Source organism: Molossus molossus, unplaced genomic scaffold (assembly GCF_014108415.1).
Source record: "Molossus molossus isolate mMolMol1 unplaced genomic scaffold, mMolMol1.p scaffold_m16_p_15, whole genome shotgun sequence".
Classification (NCBI taxonomy): domain Eukaryota; kingdom Metazoa; phylum Chordata; class Mammalia; order Chiroptera; family Molossidae; genus Molossus; species Molossus molossus.
Window position 1 is genome coordinate 28,246,261 of NW_023425350.1, and position 23,035 is coordinate 28,269,295.

Consider the following 23,035-nt stretch of genomic DNA (forward strand, 5'->3'; position numbering starts at 1 on the left):
TTCATAATCAGTAACAAAAATTTCACCATAATGTAATTGCTGAGGAAGGGATCACAACTGTCATATCAGTATCAACATGAAATGTCAATTTAGGTTAGTAATTTTAGAAATACTAAGTTGAGGTACATAATGCCATTTGAGGCATTTGGTAAAAGAATGGTAGTTGTTTTTTAAGTGACATTCAAGAGAATGCAGAAAATTCAAATGCGACCAAAACAATTCCATGACATGTGAAATTCAGATTATATATTTATGAATTATACATATGTACAGAATTATGTATATATATTTTGAACAGTGCCTGTAATTTGTTGGTGTTGAGCGAATAGAAGACCCTTCAGGTTAAATTCCAAATGAATTACAAAGGACTTAATATTCCTTATGCAAATTGTGGCCCTATTCAGAATATTTAGAAACTGAAGAGGTTATTCCATTTATACTTTGATAGTATAATGCTTTTTGTTGTTGTTGTTGGGGACGATTGCTAGCTTAGTGTGTATGGAATACAAGGTCTTGCCTGGCCGGTGTGGCTCAGTGGATTGAGTGTCGTCCCATGGACTGAGAGGTCCTGGTTTAATTTCTGGTCAGCGTACCGCCTGGGTTGTGGGCTCAATCCCCAGAAAGGGGTATGTGGGATGTTTCTCTCTGACATTGATGTTTCTATCTCTCACTTCCTTCTTTTCTCTCTAAAAAATCAATTAAAAAGTACTATAAAAAATAACAATTTTTTTTTCTTGAGGTAAAAGAACATGAAGAAACTTTGTTGTGTATTTGTTTATAAGAGAGGATTGGATATAATTTAACCTAGGAAATTCAGAAGTAACTGTTGGTCCATGGCCTGTCTAATGTCTAACTGTTGTGTTCCATTGAGATATTCCAGAAATAGAATATTCTCACATAATTCATCTCTGAAAGGCTTACATCATGTGTGTAAGTGTGAAGGGGGAGATTCTAATAAAGAAATAAAAAATATAATAAAATTATCATTTGTACTTCAGTCTTTGGTGTGGCTCCAAAATTTCTCCAGGGTTTTTTGTTTTGTTTTTAAACTTTTTTTCACTAGTGACTATACAATCAACAAATCCATGAAAAGTCAGGTTAGGCTAAAGATTTGTTACTTTCAGCATATCATACTATAAAATTTTTGGTCACGTATTATTATGTTTTTGAGACCTACTCTTTCATTTGCATCAGCACCTTCATTTTTCTATTTTTCCATTCATTTTACATGATACAGAAACAAAATATGCAGATAATTGCACAAACACGTCTGTTTTGTATTGTTAACTGCTTCATGGAGTAAACTTTATACCTGGCTCAGTAGTTGGAAGCCATTATATGTAGGCCTTAAAATGGACATCAAAAGATGTCTTTTTGGAGTATCTAGGATGTGATTAGAGTCTACTGAGACTGATCAAAACTATGAGACATACACTGCCATCTAATCATGTGAAGATAAATGATAATCTTCATCTACCTTGAAAGCATTTGAAGAATTGAACAGTAAACTATGACTTAGAAACATTGGTGATGTGTTTTGTTTTTGTGGTAAAATAACATAAAATTTACCACTTTATTTTTGTGTGTACACTTCAGTGACATTAAATACATTCATATTGTTGTGCAACCATCCATATATCTTCAGAACTCTTCTTCTCAAACTTGAAACTCTGTACTCATTAAACAATAACTCTACATTTGTTCCATTCCTTCCATCTCAGTCCCTGGCAACCACCATTCTGTTTTCTATTTCTATGAATTTTACAACTCTAGGTACCTCGTATAATTGAAATCATACAATATTTGTTCTTTTATGTTTGGCTTATTTTACTTAGATAATGTCATCAAGGTCCATCCACATAATAGTGTATTTCATAACTTTATTCTTTTTTAGGCTGAATAATGTGCATGGTATGTATATACTACATTTGGTTATCCACTCGGTGGACATTTGGGTGGTTTCTACCTTTTGGCTATTGTGAATAATGCAGCTATATGGGTATACGGATTGGCTTGACTCCCTGCCTTTTTTTTATTTTTTTATTTTCAGAGAGAGAGAAGTATTGATTTGTTGTCCCACTCATTCACACACCCATTGGTTGATTCCTGTATGTGCCCCAGTCTGGAGATAGAACATGCAACCTTGGTGCATCGGGACGATGATCCCACAAACTGAGCTATCCTGCTTTTAATTCTATATGTACCCAGAAGTGGAATTGCTAGATTATATGGTAATTCTGTGTTTAATTTTTAAGGAACAGCCAATACAGTTTTCCACAGCACCAGTGCCATTTTAAATTCTTAACAGAAATACACCAGGAGTTTAATTTCTCTATATCCTTGCCAACACTTGTCATTTGTGTGTGTGTGTGTGGTTTGTTTTAAATAATAGCTGTGTGATTGATCTCTTTTGAGAGGAGGTTTGGGACATTAAAGAGCATGGGAAGTGGATTGCAAACTGTATATGGTTTTACATAGTGGTTAATGGTTTTTTTGTGTGTGTATAACAAAAAGTAAAAAAGCAAATTTATATTTCAAACACCAGCTGTTCATATAGGAAAAGCAGTGCTCAGAGGAAAATTTATAGTTGTAAATGCCTATGTTTAAAAAGAAGAATCTCAAATCACCAACCTAATTTTAACCTTTAGGAAACACCCTAAATCTAAACTAGCAAAGGCAACGGAATAATAAAGATTAGAGATAAATGAAGAATATAGGAAAATAATAGAGTTAATGAAACCAAAACTTAAAAAAAAAATCAACAAATTTGAGTCTTTAGCAAGAATAACTAAGGAAAAAGAAGAAAGACAATTTACATCATATTGTGCTGTTGAAAAAAATGGGACTTCAATAGATATTTCGCTAAAGATATACAAATGGCTAACAAAGGAAATGCAAATAAAAATCGTAGTGAGATAGCGCTTAATGCTCAGGCCAAAAAAAAATTTTTAACTGAAAATAAGTGTTGGCAAGGATGTGGTAAAATTAGAACCCTCATACATTGCTGGTGGGATTGTAAAATGGTACAGCTGCTGTGTTTGTTGGTTCCTCAATAAGTTAAACATAAAATTACCATGTGACTCAGCGATTCTTCTAGTTATATACCAGAATAAAGGAAAAGAGATGTTCAAATGAAAACTTGTATGTAAATGTTTATGGCAACACTAGTCAAAATAGCCAAAAGGTGGAAACAACCCGATGTTCATGCCGGATGAATGAGTGAATAAATTAAATGTGGTATATTCATACAGTGGAATATTATTCAGCCATTAAGAAAGAATAAAGTACTTATACATGCTGCCACATGGCGGAACCTTGAAAACATTGGGCTAAGTGAAAGAAGCTGGACACCAAAGAGCACACATTGTATGATTACATGTATATGAAATATTTGGAATAGGCAAATTTATAGAGATAATGCAGGTTAATGGTTGACAGTGACTCGGGGGAATAAGGGGGGAATGGGGAGTAGTGACTGCTTAGTGTGTACAGGGTTTCTTTTTGGGGTGATGAAAATGTTCTGGAATTGAATAATAGTGTTGGTTGCACAACATTGTAAATATGAATTCTATTAAGTGTTATTTTTATAAATGGTAAATTTTACATTATGAGTATTTTACCATAATTTAAAAACAAAAAAGGCTCTCCCGAGCTGGCCAGGTGGCTTAGTTGGTTGGAGCATTGTACTGTACACCAAAATGTTGAGGGTTCATCCCCAGTAGGGGTGTGTGGGAGGTAACTGATCAATGTTTCTCTTCTCACATGTTTCTTTCTCTTTTTCTCTCTCTAAAATCAATATACATATCCTCAGGTGAGAATAAAACAATAAATTCATTAAAAAATAAAAAAGCTGTAATACAACAGTCACCTGTTTCACAGACTAGCACTAGAGCCTATGACCAGTGATATGAGCATAATTAAGAGGGTTTTGTACCTTATAATATGTGAAAAGTTTCCTAGGAAGTTTCAGAAAATAAATACAGTAGGTCTCTCTCATCCTTTTTTCTAAGTCATTTGGTCTGAGATAGGGTCTAGGAATCTCTATAAGGAAACACTTCAGGTGATTATGATGCAGGTGCACCTACCTGCTTATTCATGTCAAAAATGTAGTTTTCCATCATGTATGGTACATTCTAGGGCACCATATATTCTGGCTGTATGCATAAAAGTTTTTTACTGGGTGCTTTTATGAAGAGAGGCAAACAAACACTAGATTGCCCAAATTTAAAGGTTAGATTTTCTGGTGTGCTTGTGAGAAAACTGGGTCCAATAATCCAATACTTATCTACTCCCAAATCTTTAAATTTAACTGCTTGAATATAAGTTGTTCTTTCATCTTGTAACTTTGAATCTTCCTAACCACACCAACTTAGGTATCACATATTTATTCTAGTCCTTCTACTTATAAATTTGAAAAGCAGAGATTGCTTTGTATATTATGATTTATTAATAGGAAATAACATGCTAAGATTTAACATTTATGATTTCTATTTAAATTTCAACAGAACCTGAAATGGTTTTGAAAATCAGTGACGTGGAGATTTGTGGTTTAATTTGAAGCACAACTTAAAATTATGTGTTTTAAAGCTGCTGTGTGTGGAAAGTAAACCATTCAGCTTAAGAGTGCAATTTAGCATGACTTCTCTCTAAATTTGTTTTGAGGAGATTAACCCTTGAGACAAGACTTGTATGCTGTATACCAGCCAGGGGGAGCAATTTGCTTACTAGTTGCAAACACTAATGATTTAATTTTTTAAACTCTACTCTTTGAGAAATATGTTGAAATTTGATGGAAATTTTTTTTCTTAACCACCTTTAGGTCAGCCAGGCATTCGAGAAGCTGTTTCCATGTCCTGTATAACCAATGGGAGTGGTGCAAACAGAAAACAAAGTCATACCAGTTCTGTCTCAGTTGCCAGAAAAGAAACTCTTTCATCTGCTGCTAAAAGGTATCCACTTGTAACTGGGGGTTGTAGTGGTGAAACTAACATGGTAAAATGGTTGAATGTGATAATTCAGTTACTTCTGAAACAAATCCCAAGTAGAGCTTATGGAATTCAAGTGAGTATGACCTTTGAATATCTTTGAATATAGAGACATTCAGCCTATACTCATTCATTTTACATTCATCATACCTATCAAATTGTGTGAGGCACCTTTTGGTTGTTACTTTAAAAAGCATTTGCATTTTCTGGTTATTTTTGTTTGTTTCTTTTTAACAAGCATTTGTTGATGAGATAAGCGTCACTGTGTTTAATGTAATTACATAAGTGAATTTTCCATAGCAAGTGATAGATTTGATACAGCATGCTTGCTTATTTATTTATTTATAGTAGAGTGGACATGCAATATATTTGTTTCAGGTATACAACATTGTGATTCAGCATTTATGTACCTTAGGTTGATCACCACAATAAGTAGTAAACATCTGTGACCTTGCAAAGTTATTAAGATATTAATGACTACATTCCCTATGCTATATATTACATCCCTGTGACTTATTTATTTTATAGATGGAAGTTTGTACCTCTTTTTCACCTAACCCTTCACTTCCCTCTCTTCTAGCAACCATCACTTTGTTCTGTATATCTGAGTCTATTTTGTTTTGTTTTGTTTTAGATTTCACATAAAAGTGATATCATACAGTATTTGTCATTCTCTGATACAGTTTTTATATTTTTTTAAACTGGGGAGAATTCATTTTATTTAATTTTTTTAATTTTTATGTTATTGTTGAAAGTACTACCAATGTCCCTCCTATTTTTCCCTCATTGACACCCTCATTCCAGCGCACCCTCCTCCCCCCAACAGTAGGCCTCGCCATACTGTTGTCTGTGTCCATTGGTTATGCATATATGCCTATAAGTTCTTTGGTTTATCTCTTCCCACTCCCCCACCCTCCTTCCCTCTGTTTCCTACTTCCATGTCTCTGGATCTGTTTTGTTCGTCAGCTTATTTTGTTTATTATATTCCACAAATAAGTGATACTTGTCTTTCTCTGACTGGCTTACTTCGCTTAGCATAATACTCTCCAGACCCCTCCATGTTGTTTCACAGAGTAAGAGATCTTTCTTACGGCTTCATAGTATTTGATTGTGTAGATGTACCACAGCTTTTTTAGCCACTCATCTACTGATGGACACTTGGGCTGTTTCCAGAGCTTAGCTATTGTAAATAGTGCTGCTATGAACATAGGGTTGCATATATTCTTTCTGATTAATGTTTCAGGCTTCTTGGGATATATTCCTAGAAGAGGGATCACTGGGTCCAATGGCAGTTCAATTTTTAATGTTTTGAGGAAACACCATATTGTTTTCCATAGTGGGTGCACCAGTCTGCATTCCCACCAGCCAGTGTAGTAGGGTGCCCCTTTCTCCACATCCTCACCAGCACTTGTTTGATGATTTGTTGATGGCAACCATTCTGGCAGGTGTGAGGTGATCCCTCACAGTCATTTTAATTTGCATCTCTCTGTTGATTAGTGACATTTTGCATTTTTTTCATGTCTTTTGGCCATGTGTATGTCCTGTTTGGAGAAGTGTCTATTCAAGTCCTCTGTCCAATTATTAATTGGATTGTTTGTATTCCTTTTGTTGAGTTATATGAATGCTTTATATATTTTGGAAATTAATCCCATATTAGATGTTTCATTGACAAATATGTTCTCCCAGAGATTGGGTTCCCTTTTCATTTTGATGCTGTTTTTTTTTTTTGCTGTGCAGAAGCTTTTTAGTTTGATGCAGTCCCATTTATTAAATTTTTCCTTTGTTTCTCTTGCTCTAGGTGATATATCAGTGAAAATTCTACTACCTATGATGTCTGAGATTTTACTGCCTACATCTTCTATGATTTTTATGGTTTCACGAGAATTTTTATGGTTTTACATTTAAGTCTTTTATCCATTTTGAGTTTATTCTTGTGTATGGTGTAAGTTGGTGGTCTAGTGTCATTTTTTTGCATGTACCTGTCCAATTTTCCCAGCACCATTTATTGAAGAGACTGTCTTTACTTCATTGTATGACTTTGCCTCCTTTGTCAAATATTAATTGAGCATAATGTCTTGGGTCGATTTTTGGGTTCTCTGTTCTGTTCCACTGATCTATATGCCTGTTCTTGTGCCAGTACCAGTCTGTTTTGATTACAGTGGCTTTGTAGTATAACCTGATATCCGCAGTTGTGATCCCTGCAACTTTGTCTTTCTTTTTCAAGATTGCTGTGGCTATTTGGGATCTTTTTTGGGTCTATGTAAATTTTCGGAGTATTTGTTCTAGATCTGTGAAACATGCCGTTGGTATTTTAGAGGGATTGTATTGAATCTTAATGATGTAGATTGCTTTGGGTAGTACGGACATTTTAATGATGTTATTTCTTTTTTCAGTGTCTTGTAGTTTTCTGAGAAGAGGTCTTTAAGACACTTCCTTGGTTAAGTTTATTCCCAGGTATCTTGATTTTTGTTGTTGCAGTGGTAAATAAGATTTTTTTAAAATTTCTCTTTCTGAGTGTTTATTTTTGCTATATAAAAATGTCATTGATTTCTGGGTGTTAATTTTGTATCCTGCTACTTTGCTGAATTCATGTATTAAATGGTAGTTTTTGGTGGAGCCTTTAGGGTTTTCTATGTATGATGTCACGTCATCTGCAAATAATAACAGTTTCACTTCCTTCTTTCCAATTTGGATGCATTTTATTTTTTTCTTGTCTGATCACAGTGGCTAAGTCTTCTAGTACTATGTTGAATTACAGTGACAAAAGTAGACACCCCTGTCTTGTTCCTGTTCTTTTTTTATTTTAATCCTCATACAAGAATATTTTTCTATTTATCTATAGGTAGAGAGAGAGGGAGAGAAAGGAAGAGAGAGAGAAACATCGATGTGGGAGGGACACATCAACTGGTTGTCTCCCACATGACCCCGACCAGGTCCAGGGACAAACCACAACCAAGATATGTGGTTGGATTCCTTGGCTGGAATCGAACCTGGGACTCATTGGTCTGTGGGCTGGTGCTCTATCACTGAGCCAATCCAGCCAGGGCTTGTTCCTGTTTTTAATGGAAATGTTTTTAGTTTTTGCTCATTGAGTATGATGTTGGCTGTAGGTTTGTCATATATGGTCTATATTATGTTGAAGTATGATCCTTATATTCCCACTTTTATCAAAAATGGGTGCTGGATTTTGTTACATGCTTTTTCAGCATCTGTTGATATGATCATATGATTTTTTGTTTTGTTTTGTTTTTTTATCCTCATCGAAGGACATTTTTCGTTCAGTTAGAGTGGGAGGGAGAAAGAGAGAGAGAAACATCGACGTGAAAGGGACACATCAAGTGGTTGCCACCCGCACAACCCAACCACGGCCGGGGACAAATTGCAACCGAGGTACGTGCCCTTAGCGGGAACTGAACCCGGGTCTCTCTGGACCGCAGGCGGGTGCTCTAACCGCTGAGCCAGACCGGCCAGGGCTGATCATATGATTTTTATGTTTCATTTTGTTTATGTGGTGTATCACATTTATTGATTTGCGAATATTGTATAAGCCTTGCATCCCTGGAATAAATCCCACTTGGTCATGGTGAATCATTTATTTATTTATTATTTATTTATTTATTATTTAAGTATAGTTGGTATATAAATCATCCTTTTTAATATATTGCTGGATCTGATTTGCTAATATTGTAATGCAGCTTTTTTTTTAATTCTCACTCGAGGACATTTTTGCATTTATCTTCAGATAGAGTGGGAGGGAGAGAGGAAGAAAGAGAGAGAGAGAGAGAGAAACATCGATGCAAGAGAGACACATTGACTGGTTGGCACCCACACGACCCCAGCCAGGGCTAGGGACAAACTTCAACCAAGGTACGTGCCCTTAGCGGGAACCAAACCCAGGACTCTCTGGGTCTGCGGGCCAGCGCTCTAACCACCAAACCAAAACAGCCAGGGCCTAATGCAGCTTTTTAAAGGAGAATAGAATCTTTGACAAATATCTACATTAGTGGGAAATTAAATACTATTATAACTTTTATTCTTTAATCATGACTATATAATTAAGGTTTAATTTAAAATATTATAGTATTGTGTGGTGGTGGTGGTGGGTGGGTGGGGTGTGTGTGTGTTGGGGATGGAGGGCCAGGATGGCAGTGGAAATACTGCAATATAAAAGTTTCAGTGGATTACAGATTTACATTTTGTATGTTCTTTTCATCAATTAATTTAACCTTTTGTTTCAACAAAATTGCTTTTTTTTAATTCCTAGCAAATTATTCCATATAGAGTTTGAAGAAACCACAAGAGATTAACTACATAATCTTAGAGCTGTTTTCTTCAAAGAATAATTGAGGTCCTTAAGTAATTGAATAATATTTAAAATGTACTGATAGAAAATGGTTGCCTCACTGAACTAATGCCAGTGACTAAATTATTAATCAGTGTGGACTTATAGATGTTAACCAGGAATGGTGAAGAAATGACAAGATCTTTAGGCCTTTCTAAAGCCCCTTCTAGAATTCAGTCTTTGTCATTTCAGAATCTAGACCTTTTCCTCCAAAGTATGCCAAAATTTATTACCTGCACTCCACTCTCAGGAAAGAAAAAGACAAATGATAAAACAAATGCAGAGTAGAAATTTTTAATACAATTTTTAATCTACTTTCTTGTATCCAATAATAGTTTAGATTTAGCCCATTCTCAGAGAGCTATAGTTCTGTGGAATGTCAGAGAGCTATAGTTCTGTGGAATGGTCAGTATTATCCATGATAGTGACTCAGCAATCTAAGTAAGACCAACTGAGTTTGTTATTTTATGATGCAGGGGCTCTGTAGTATTTTGCTCTTAAATAACCTAAGAGGAAAATCTTTTTTAGGTTATACTGGTCCCACATAAGAGTATGCTGTGCATTCAGGATAGTTTGAAGAACAACAAGAAAGAAGCAATTTCTAACTCAGATATACATTTCAAAGTTAATCTTATATTTTTGAGGTAGAATTGTATATCTGAGCACATACTAAAAAAACTGAACATGAAGTGAACAGCTATTCTGAAGATAACAGAACTGAATCAGATTAAGAAATGTCACTGTCAAAATTATATTTTAACATTTTAAACTATTATAATGTAATAAATTGCATATATGTATATTTGTTTAAAATGTTTTTAAACCTGCTTGTAGATTATGTATTTTATAGTCACATTACAAAGTGTCTTTGATTAAGAAGTATAAGTAGTTGATAGTTTTCTACCTTTTCAACTCTGGAATTCAAATCTTGACTCTAACTGCTCTGTAGTATTGTCAAAATTATTTGTGCAATATAAGGATTCTTATCCCATGTAATTGGGAATGGCAAGTGCTTCATTAATCAAGAGTCAAAGTACTGAATCATAGAATTTATACATAAATATTTTAACATAAAATATGTCCACATACATTCATTTGTCAATTTAAATAAGCTTCTTACCCTCTAAGTATGCATAGTTTCTAAATATGAATCTGATTAGATTCCTTATTGATGATCTTGCATAAAATATACCCATAAATTATTTTTTATAATATTTAGTTACATTTTTTAAAACAGGAAGAAATTTAAAACTCTTGCAAAACAATATGAATTAGAATCCATATCTTTCTCTATGATTTTTTTCCCTCTACCTTTTATAATTGTCCCACCTATACAAAATTTAACAACAATTTTTTAGTAACTCATTATATTTATATAGAGTCATTCTGGAGTATTTAACTTAGTGTTCATAAAAATTACAATTCTCTTTTCTATGTATATTTTGTTAATTTTCTTTGTATTTAATTACAATTAAAATAGTAAGTACAACTGGTGTAGACAGATTCAGGCAGAAAAAAACAGTGGACTCTTGGTAAGTTTAAAACTCAGTTGGCAAGAGCAGAAGTATACAGATGAAATGGGAATTAGAGAATAACTTACTAAACATCATCGAGTGTGCTTTGGGTGTTAGTATGTGGTACAAAGGTAATGGAAAGTGTCACTGTTGCTCTCATTTGGGTAAGTTGAAGTCAGATCTTCTGTTGTCCCCCCCCCAAACCTGCCAAGATGGCAAATGCCTTAGAGGTAATTTTGATCCAAAGGGGCATTCTTCATAGATAATATTACCTTTTTATTATTAAATTCTTCAGAGATTTTCATAGCTTCCAGCATTTTCAAAGAAACATCTTTATTATTGAATGAAAGCAGTGTAAATTGTATTAGCTGTGTGATTTAGGATTGAATTATATAATAATCACTTTTCCCATCATTTGATAATATCTTTTTTGTTAAATTTGTGTTGTTCCATGTTATACTTTATTTTACAGTGGTACAGAAAAAAAGAAAGAAAAACCACAAGGACAGAGAGAGAGAAAAGAGGAATCTCATTCTAATGATCAAAGTCCACAAATTCGAGCATCACCTTCTCCCCAGCCCTCTTCACAGCCTCTCCAAATACACAGACAAACTCAAGAAAGCAAGAATTCTACTCCCACCAAAAGGTTTTAACTATCCCTGAGTTCAGAGCTAGGGAATGGTTGTAATGATACCTAAATTCTGTGACATGAGAAAAAGTTGTCTATCCATGGATTCCAAGAGAAAGCCTGGTGGCTTTTATTTTTCCTTCTTTGTTTCTATAATCTATACTTTAGCACATTGGGAAATGAAGATTTAAGGTCAAAATTACTTCTTTAAAACTGGGGGAAAAACTAAGTTTTAAACAGTTTGATGAAAGGAAAGCAGAAATAACCTACTCTAAAACCAAAACAATATTTTTCTAATAAAATTATAGAATATTTAAAAATTATATAACTGCATAAATTTATAGCCATGGACAGAAAATTGCCATATGTAATTTTCCTCTCCATAATTTGGCATCATTACAACCTTCAACTTTCAAGGGCCTCTCTCAACAAATGGCTCTTCATTGTGACTACATCTCAGTTTTAGTTTTGGGTTTTAGGAGGATTAAGTTCTTGCTTGAGTAGAGAAATGAATCCATTTCACTTGGTCTTTTCTATGCTATAAGGCTTGCTTGAGGGCTTCTCTCTGTGTCTGTAATAATTAATATTTTGAAGTTATGAGAGGGGGAGAAGGGAGAAACATTCTAACAATGTGTGCAAACCTAAATTGGGGATCTAAACCTGCATGCTGGGAGTTCAGTGCTGCAGCTGCCTTATCAACTATTTAGACCAACTTAATGAAATGTGCCTGCTTTAGCAATGCTGATTTCATTTGTGTATAATTAGGTATAGTTATATAGGGTGGGCAAAAGTATGTTTACAGGTGTTCGTATGAAAGATAATACAATAATTAATAAGTAACAATACAAGAATAAACTGTTTCACATACAACTGTAAACTTTTGCCCACTCCTGTATTTTCTTATCATCATACTTCTACTTGGAAATCTTAGGGAAATATTAAACCATTCCAAGAACTGTCTAGGATTTTAGTAAAATAAATGATAACCATTTCTAATAGATTTATAATACATTTTTGTTTTATCAGCTTAATATTTTGCCTCAAATCACTAATGGAAATTTGGGAAAACAAAAAAATCCTTCACCTTATTGATGCATGTTTAACATTTTAAAAATGCTTTGTCTATGTGTGTCTCACAGATTCTTCTGCCTTGATTCCATGTGGAGTTTTTCTTGGATATAGCTTATTAATGTTATGCACCTTTGAAGTGTGTGTGGTTAAAGGTGGCTTATTTTTATAATCAATCTCTTAAAGGTTCTGATTTGACTTGGTGTCTTCTTTGTCCCAGGTCTTTTTTTCAGCTTATTAAGATGTCTTGGAAATGTGCTTGCCATTCTAAATTGCTCTTTGAATATACTATTGCGAAAAGTCTTGAAGGCTGGATGAGTTATAGGATAGTTAGCAATGCAGCCAAAAACTCACTTATAAGTCAATTACATTTTAGTTATAAATATATGGAATTAGTGTTGATAATACAACATTCTTGTGTTAAATTGTGTTTATTTCTGGTCATGGGTAAAATTGTCTCTCAAAGATACAAACAAGAGTTTTACTTTTAGTCCCACAATTTATTTAGAAATTGTCCTTTGTACCATATATAATGAGGACATAAAAAATGAAAATCGCAGCTTTATAATAACTTATGAAAAAGTACAAGTTCTTTTCACAGATTTAGTTTCACAAATTATGAGAAATAATGCTACTTGGAGATTTAAGCAAATGTTCTTTTTCTATTAACAACAAAAAAAGTACAGATTTTAAAAAATCAAGTCATATTTGTTCTAATGAATCTTCTGAATAATAGTAAAAACTATAAAACAAACTTGGTAATTGCATTGCTTAACTCCTTCACTCATCCAGGCAGAACTTTTCAACTAATCCTTCCTTTTCTTTTCTGGATTGGCTTTAAGGAAATGTTAATTATGCTTTTATATCCTATATAAACTGTCAATTACATGGCATTGCTACTTATAGAATTTTTCTCTAAGAAATTAATATGTTTTTTCCAGCATAAAACGTCCACCAACAGCTGAAAAGTCACATAATTCATGGGAAAATTCAGATGATAGTCGTAATAAATTATTGAAGGCAGTTTCAACATCAAAATTAATATCAAAAGTTATAAAAAATACAGACAAGTAAGTATTATACTTTCTCAGTTATATCTAGAAATTAATAATTATGTGATATCATGTTTGCATGTACAATTAAGTGCCTGGTTTGAATTATTTTTAAAGAAATCTCTACTGTAGATGCAGACAACTACATGGTGATTACCAGAGACAAAGCAAGGGGTGGGGGTGGTAGAAGAGGGTATGGGACAGATGCATGTTGAGAGAAGGAGACTTGACTTGGGGGGGTGGTGAACACACAACACAGTACACAGATGATGTATTGTAGAAAAGTATACCTGAAATCTATATAATTTTATTAACCAATGTCACCTGAATAAATTTAAAGAATAAAATAAATTAAAACTGTATTATTATTTAAGTGTATTTTTTCTTTTAAGTGTTCTATAAAAGGCTTTGTCTTCCTATTAAGACTCCTCAACACAAATAGTAAATCTCAATGATCCCATAAAATTTGAGTGTTTTTTTTTTTTTCTTTATTGATTTTAGAGGGAGAGGGAGAGAGAGAGAGAAACATCGATGAGAGAAAACATCGGTTGGCTGCCTCCTGCATGTCCACCACTGGGAATTTGGCCCACAAGCTGGGCATGTGCCTTGACCGGGAATTGAACGGGTGACACCTCTTGGTGCATGGGTTGACACTCAACTACTGAGCCACACTGGCCGGGCTTGAGTGTTTTTTATGAATTGTTTCTATGCTTCCACTGTTTAGGTGATCTTATAGAATATTCATTGTTTTATAAAATAGTATATATTAGTAGTTGAAACCAGTGTGAAGCTTTTTAAAATACAGATGCCTGAATATCACTTCTATAGATTTGTCTGGGGTATGACTAGGCAAAGCTTTTACAGTTTCTTCAGGTGGTTCTAATAACGATCAGCCAAATAAAATTATAAAATAAATGTTTTTGAATTTTTTGTAGGCATAAAGATGTCATCATTAACCAAGGTAAAAATCCTTTTAAAAATATTTATGTTGCTTTTCTATATTAGTTAAATTTTTGCTAATTGACAAGTATATTGATTATTTTCATGCATTGTACTTTATTAGCTCATAGTAATTAAAGAGAAGTGTGTTATTAATAGTCATTTAAGAAAATGCCCAACTATTATTGTAAGATATGTCATTTTTGTCTCAATCAGCAAAAATGTCAACCCGTGAAAAAAACAGCCAAGGTAAGAATAAGCTACACAGTTGGTTGCCTTCTAAGTTAATTTCTTCCTATATCTCTTATTTGGCTTTTCATTATTTACACTACATTATTTCCTCTTAATAAAGGAAATATGGTCATTTGAACTAGTGAATTCAACTACTTTTCTAAAAATCCATCTTATTTCTGTGTGCTCTGAAGATTCAAGGCATTACAAAGATGTATAAAATATTAAAGGGAATTTCCCTCTTTATTAAAACAATAAAAGTTGTACTTAGAAAAGCCATTTAAAAGATTGATGAATTTTGACTCAGTTTCCTGTCTTACCAACTTCATTGCAAATAATCACTGATTTCTTAAAGCTCAGACTGAAAATATGAGTCCAGCAAATCCATTTCCTCTTAAATTTTTTTACATTAATTATTTCTGGCTACTTGCTGTTGTTGGCTTGTTCTGACCAAAAAGGAGAGACTGTATAAATGTGTATTTAATTTAATTGCAAAGTAGGTAAGTTTTATACATCAGTTTTACATTCTCCTTAGATTGCCTGCAAATTTAATTGAAGCATGCTCTGTAATGAAAGCATGTCCTTTTTGTGCATGCTTTTTACAGTTCATTTCTGTGTGTTATAATTATCTTTATTTTCTGACTCTTATATTAACCAAATACAATATATTTATTTAAAGTTTTGTTAGAGATTTAATTTGATTCCTGTGGATTTTTACTTTCTTTGATTTTAGTAAGAAAAAAATATTTATTTGTTATCTTTTTTGGCTTATTTGTTTTTACATAGAAATTTTAAATGCAGTTGATTTTAGCTGGCATTCTTCACTGTTAGTTAGGTCTTACTTTCTCCCTCTATCATAATTAAGTATAGACTAAGTAATGGTTGAAATAGTTTAAGGAAAAAATTAGAATTTTTTTACAAAAACAGTTTTTATTTCTATTTATCAAAACATTTTTTAAAAAAAGAAGTAGTGATATGTAGTGGAAAGAGCAGTGAATGGAAAATCTGTAGTTAGTGTTTGGTCCTGGCTCTTCTAGATAATGGCCTCATGACCTAGACAAAATGATAGTGTCTCTTAGAGTTATCTAATCTGAGAATAATAACTATAAAACTTATGTCACATGGCTGCTGAAAGATGAAATAGTGTGTGTGTGCGTGAAAGTACTTTAAAAATAGAAGACACCATAACTATAAAAAGGTGCTACTATTCGTCGATGTTTCTCCCTCCCCCTCCCCTCCCCCTCCCCCTCCCCCTCCCCCTCCCCCTCCCCTCCCCCTCCCCCTCCCCTCCCCCTCCCCCTCCCCCTCCCCCTCCCCCTCCCCTCCCCTCCCCCTCCCCCTCCTCCTCCCCCTCTATCTGTACAAAAATGGAAAAATGTCCTCGGGTGAGGATAAAAAAAATAAAAAGGTGCTACTATTATTACATGTTTTGCTAAAGAGTTTAAATTTTATAAAATCCTTGTAGGGTAAATGAGAAAGGGTTTCCTACCTCTTTCTCATGTTGTGGTATGTTCTTTGGAGGGAAAAAAGAACTTAAAATTAGTATATAATAAGTGAGTGGTTGAATTGGTGACAGTTTTCAATACTATTCAGGTATGTAGGTAAGTAAATGTATTTAAAAAGGAAGGTTTTTGCTACAGAAACATCACTAAACAGGGTTTTAACACCAGTGTCTGGAAAGAAGGATGGAGTGAAAAGCTGGAAAAGGTAATAGAAAAATAAGTTAAATTTTGTTGTAAGAATTTTAACTCAAAAAGATTGTTATAGATGTTGGAATTCAATATCAATTGTTGCTTGCAGTTAGCTTTATTTTTTTTTGAAATTAGGGTCTATTCCTTTGCCACTTGAATGAGTTGTATTCTATCTGCAGTATATACTCTTTAACACTAGAGTATGTCTTTATGGAGAACTCTCATGTTTCAGACTGTTAGGTAGTTCAGGCCTGACTGAAATTGAGGCAGAATCTATAGAAAAAAAGTGGATGGATTCTAGATAGTTCAGGAATAGCTGGGGTAGAAGAGATAAGGAACAGATGGGAATCTATGAAGGCTAACTTGAGCAACTAGGTAAGAAGCATTTACTGAAATAAGGAACATTTGAGGAGTAGATGTATGGAAAAGAGTAAGAGTTTGGCATTGGACAGTTACACTTGAGTTGTGTAGAAGACCTAATCTACTCTATAGCCAGCACAATCGTGCAGATGTTTAAATACATGTATTTTGGAGTCCAGAGACCGGATTCACCATTACTCAGCTATGTGACATTGAGGTTACTTCATCTTAAGATTTTTGTTTTTTCATCTGTAATTGAGACAGCAATGAACCCTACAGGATTATTATAAAAGTTAAAGATAATAAAGTGTTTAAACATAGAACCTGGCACATAGTACCAAGTAAAGTTTAGTTATTAATATTATATGAATCTGGCTGTAAATCCTTGCACTCAAATGTGTTGAATAAGATGAAAAGATGACCTTCAAATTTCATATGATCTCACTTATTTGTGAAATATAATGAACATAACAGTTTGAGGAATGGGGTAGTCCCAGAGACGCGGAAGCGGGGTACAGACTGACAATCCCCTAAGGAGTGGGGAGGTGGGGGAGGGATGAACCACAGAACTTATACGCATGTATGCATGAACAGTGGACATGGACAACAATCTGGGGAAGGGGCAAGGAGGGGAGGGGAAGGGGGGAATCAGTGGGGGAAAAAAGGAGAATCATCTGTAACAAAAATTAATCAATAATAAAAAAAAAAAGATGACCTTCATTTGATAAAATTGTGGATACATTTTTAAAGTTTGGTATTCAATTTGCATAGCATATTTTACAACACATTTAATTATATTTAGGTATTATAATCCAAAATATGTGACCTTTTTTGGACAGTCTTTTAAAAATATGATTTATTGATTTCTTTAGCTTTTTTTGGACAGTGACAGGTGTGACTTGCTCCAAGCCATCTGCTTTGATTTGGGAAGAAAACTATTTACATTTAGTACATTTAGGTGAGTGGTAGCAGAGAAAACTTGACCTCAAAGACCTGAGTCCTTCAGCCACAGCAGAGTAGGAGAAGAGTTGTAAACTGAATGTTCTGATCAGCACTCAGGCAGAAGGAAGGAAACCATGGAAGAAAGCAATAGGAGGTAGAATGGCATGTACATAGGGCAATCTCTGAGGCCAGGTGTGGGTGGAAGGATAGGTTATACCACTGAAAAGAGGCTCTTACTGACTTAGATCTTTACACTCAGATCCCAGAAGCCTAAACCCTTTTCATTACTCTTCTTCCTATTTCTGGCAGATTTTGCTCCCATCGCAAGACTTAGCTTGTCAAGTTAAACTGTTACTAAATTTTCCTATAGGACTGTTTATTTGTAGATGTAGCAATCAGGTTCTAGTACAATACTATTTATTTGGTAAGTTACTGATTAGACTTTTTTTTTAGCTAACTTGGAGGACTATGAACACTTTTATAAAATTATCTGTTGGGGAAAATAGATTATAATCTGACAAATTTTTGTTTTGTTTTGTTAATCCTCACCCGAGGATATTTTTTTTTTTTTCCCATTGATTTTTAGATAGAATGGAAGGGAGGGGTATAGAGAGAGAAACATCAGCGTGAGAGAGTCACATTAATTGGTTGCCTCCCGCAGGACCCTGACCAAGGCTGGGGATAGAACCCTTTGGTCCACAGGCTGATGCTCTAACCACTGAGCAAAACTGGCCAGGGCAGTCTGACAAATTTTTAATAAGTAAAATGAGCACAGCCTATAAGCTTATCCTTATAATAGTTATCAAATATATTACATTTTTTAAATATGGAAACTGTCATGTATCCTTATTTTAATGGCAGAACCTGAATGCCCTCAAGTTACTACGTGATACTGTGTTGTTATTTTTTTCAGGCTTGGATAATCTTTAATCATTTTTCCCTTGTAGCATTTTAAACTTGTGCTGTTTAGAATTAGCACACAGTTGATTGTCTGATCATGTTGAGAACCTGAATGACTCAGATTCCTACTGGAGAGAAATCTGCTTAATTGAGGAAAAAGGAACTCATCAATCACCAAATCATGCTCTTATTTCCTCTTCTAGTGGGTTTCACTGCTCTAAAATTAGATTCATTTTTGCTTAACTATCAAATCGATGCAACAGTATCCTAGCTATAAGTGAATTTAGAAGGAAGAATAGTTAATAATAGTTTAGAAAATTGAGACGTAATTGATTATTTCTTATTAGCTACCTAATTGTCTAAAAATGGCTTCAGATGAAAAATTCTTTACAAGTCATTTTGAAATACATACTGTCTAAACTCTTTAGATAATATGTTGTAGCCAGTTATTCAAATGATCTAAAAATGTAAAATCATTTACAAAATTGGATAAAGAAGACTCTTAATTAATCTTGTCATTTTATTATTTTTTTCTTTACTGATTTTTAGAGAGAGGAAGGGAGTGGGGGAGAGAGATAGAAACATCGAGGAGAGAGAACATCAATTGGCCGCCTCCTGCATGCCCCCGACTGGGGATCAGGCCCACAGCCTGGGCATGTGCCCTGACTGGGAATTGAACCGGTGAACTCTTGGTGCATGGGTCGACACTCAACCACTGAGCCACATTGGCCGGGCAGTCTTGTAACTCTAAAAGCTATTCCAGCCCTGGCCTGTTTGACTCGTTTGGCTCAGCGGTTAGAGCATCGGCCTGCGGTCCAGAGAGACCTGGGTTTGGTTCCTGCTAAGGGCAGGTATCTCGGTTGCAGTTTGTCCTCGGCCCTGGTTGGGTTATGCGGGTGGCAGCCATTCGATGTGTCCCTTTCATGTCGATGTTTCTCTCTCTCTCTCTCTTCCTCTCTCTCCCTCCCACTTTATCTGAACAAAAAACGAAAAAATGTCCTCGGGTGAGGATAAAAAAATAATAATAATAAAATAAAAGCTATTCCAGTTCTTATATGTTTTTTTATTCTTGATCTGATACACATTTTAAACACTAACTCATTTAACAAATACTTATTGAGTGCTTATTGTGTCAGGACCTGTCCTAGGCACTCGGGGATTCAACACTTACAATGTCTGAACTTTGTGGAATTTATATTCTGCATATCAGAAATAGATAATACATACTTAATATGTCAAAAGGTGATACACATTAGAAAAAAAGAAGAAGAATAGAGAACTGCTATTTTATAGTGAGTGATTAGGAAAGACATTTCTGATAAAGTGATATTTGAGCCACCTGAAGGAAGTGAGTGAAATATGTGATTATCTGGAGAAAAGAATTTTATGAGCAGAGAAATCTGGAAGTACTCGAACCCTAAGGCAAGAGCTTTCTTGCTGTGTTATGGAACAGCAAAGAGGTCATTGATTATAGTATGTGTACAATTTTGTATTTGTTAATCGTAACGTTTATAAAATAGATATTTATTCTAAGGAACAAAGGCTTCATTAGGCACCTCATTTAGGAAAGGGAAGCAGAGTGGTATAGAGGAAAGAGCAAAGCATGAGACCTGGTTAGTGGGGAACGGACCTGTACCACAGCAGTGTAAAGGATCAAAATCTGTAATAATTAAAATTATGAGTGTAAGTTGTGGAGAAGCTCAAAATTCCATGTGCTGGGGAAAAAATTATGGAAAAAATGAAACATTGTTCATTTGATAGTAGTTTTTTTCCTGTGACTCTGGGACCTTGGACCTCACCTCCCTCACATATAGTTAGCCTTATATTGGACAGCACTAAGGGTCTCTAATAATTTCTTGAAGTTCTTTCTTACAAGAACTTCTTGTTCTCTAATAACTTCTTGAAGTTTCTTACAGCAAATAGAAAATGGAGGACAACCTCCTACCCCACCCCCTCACCCAGTTCTGTCATTAACTTGTTTTAATCTACTTTTTAAAGAATTTGAATGCAGGTGCTTTTGTTCAATGTCTTGTGCTTTCTGACCTGTTGGCTCCAGGTATGTTCTGTCCAAAAACCTGATCATACCTGTGTAAACTAAGCATTGTATCTGAAAGAAAAACTAAAATTTACCTGTAAGGTATATAGGCTAGCAGTCCTCTATATATTGTTACCTATTGAGAGGAAGTATATTTTCACCTGCTACGAGGGTGTGCAGTTTGGAAAAACAAAAAAACAAAAAAAAGAGTTAAAAAACCCTTAATTGAGCTACAGATAGTATCTTTCCTTGTTGTTATTGAGGTGGTACCCAAAACCTTGCAATTTCAGAATTTAGGAAAAAGGGTGCTCACTTTAAGTCTGTTTAAATTTGCATAACAGAAAGGGCAGGAAACCAAATATAGCATTTCAAAACAAACTTCTAAAACTTAGATATTGGGCCTTTTATATACACTATGTAAACATTACTTAGATCCCTAGGTCTGGGCTTGTGCATATATTCTCTGTATTTTCAAAGGAGACCAAGAAGCCCTGGCCGGTTTGGCTTAGCTGTTAGAGCATCAGCCCACGGCCCAAAGAGTCGTGGGTTTGATTCCAGTCAGTCAAGGGTACGTACCTCGGTTGGGGTTTGTCCCTGGCCCTGATCAGGGTTGTGCAGGAGACACAATGTGTCTCTCTCACATATCGGTGTTTCTCTCTCCCCTCCTCCCTTCCACTCTATCTGAAAATAATTAGAAAAATACCCTTGAGTGAGGATTTATAAAATAATAAAGTAAATTAATAAAAATAAAATAAATAAATAAATAAAATAATAAAAGGAGACCAAGAAGAGTTTTCTTACTCTGTTGGAGATTTTGTAGATTTTTTTTTTTTAATCCTCACCTGAGGACATTTTTGCATTTATCTTCAGATAGAGCAGGAGGGAGAGAGGGAGAGAAACATCGATGTGAGAGACACACATCAAGTGGTTGCCACCCAAACAACCCCACTGGTTCTGGGGACAAACTGCAACCGAGGTACATGCCCTTAGCAGGAACCAAAACAACTCTCTGGTCCATGGGCCGACGCTCTAACCACTGAGCAAACTGGAAGGGCAGATTTTGTAGATTTTTTTTTTAAGTCCTGTAAAAGTAAAGATCTTATTTCTTGATGTTGGTAACAATCTTCTAGACTAAAATATATAAAGGCTCTCCCCAGTTTTTTAATATAAACTGCCCCAACTTTTAATAATATGTGTTCTTAAGATATTTTTTCCTTATTTTTAGCTGAGAAAAAAAGCCCTGACTGCACCCTTGGACATGGAGAATATGACTTTTCATAAGAGAAAATCCTACTCTTGTGCATCTTTATTTTATTCTGAAAATACCCACACTGTATTTTCACAACCATAGGTATAAATTAAAAAAAAAAAAACATCTAAACTAGGAAATGCAGTTAACCAGAAAATCTTCATTCCTCAAACATGCCAGTTAAACTGAGATAGGATAGTTAAAAACCCATTTTGTCCAGAAATGGCAATTAGACTTTATGATGTGTTGTTTACTGTAACAGTTACTATTTTCCTGAAGCACTTTGAAAATAATTTTAAAACTTGTGATAAGACTTAGCAGGAAAAGAGGTACAGTTGATCAATAACATATACCAAGATGGCGAGAAGAGGCATAATAAATCCTGTACCACATTCCTGAACTATACTCATAATTGGTTCCTCAGGAGCAGTTCACCAAAAATATTCTATTGATTATTATCTTAAATAATTTTTTATTTTTTAGCCCTGACCAGTTTGGTTCAGCGGTTAGAGCGTCGGCCCGCAGACCAGAGAATCCCGGGTTCAGTTCCCGCTAAGGGCATGTACCTGGGTTGCAGTTTGTCCCCGGCCCTGGTTAGGGTTGTGTGGATGGCAGCCAGTCGATGTGTCTCTCTCACATCCATGTTTCTCTCTCTCTCTCTCTTTTTTTTTTTTTTTTTTTATCCTCACCGGAGGACATTTTTCCATTTTTTGTTCAGATAGAGTGGGAGGGAAAGAGAGGGAGAGAGAGAGAGAGAGAGAAACATCGACGTGAAAGGGACACATCGAGTGGCTGCCACCCGCACAACCCAACCAGGGCCGGGGACAAACTGCAACCAAGGTACGTGCCCTTAGCGGGAACCGAACCCGGGTCTCTCTGGACCGCAGGCCAACGCTCTAACCGCTGAGCCAAACCGGCCAGGGCTCTCTCTCTCTTTCTTCCCCTTCTCTCCCTCCCACACTATCTGAAGATAAATGCAAAAATGTCCTCGGGTGAGGATAAAAAATAAATGAAATAATGCTTTTTTCAAAACATGTTTTTATTGACCTTTTATAGAGAGAGAGGAAGGGAGAGGGAGATTGAAACATCGATGTGAGAG

General features: G+C 34.9%; 1 protein-coding gene across 1 annotated transcript in view; it reads left to right on the plus strand.

Annotated features, from left to right (window-relative positions):
* Window positions 1–23,035, plus strand: part of EML4 (EMAP like 4) — a 157,677-nt gene that overhangs the window by 71,171 nt on the left and 63,471 nt on the right. The window contains 5 exon segments of the mRNA XM_036263513.1: window positions 4,820–4,949; window positions 11,314–11,487; window positions 13,479–13,607; window positions 14,525–14,550; window positions 14,745–14,777. Coding sequence (XP_036119406.1) covers window positions 4,820–4,949; window positions 11,314–11,487; window positions 13,479–13,607; window positions 14,525–14,550; window positions 14,745–14,777 — 492 coding nt within the window.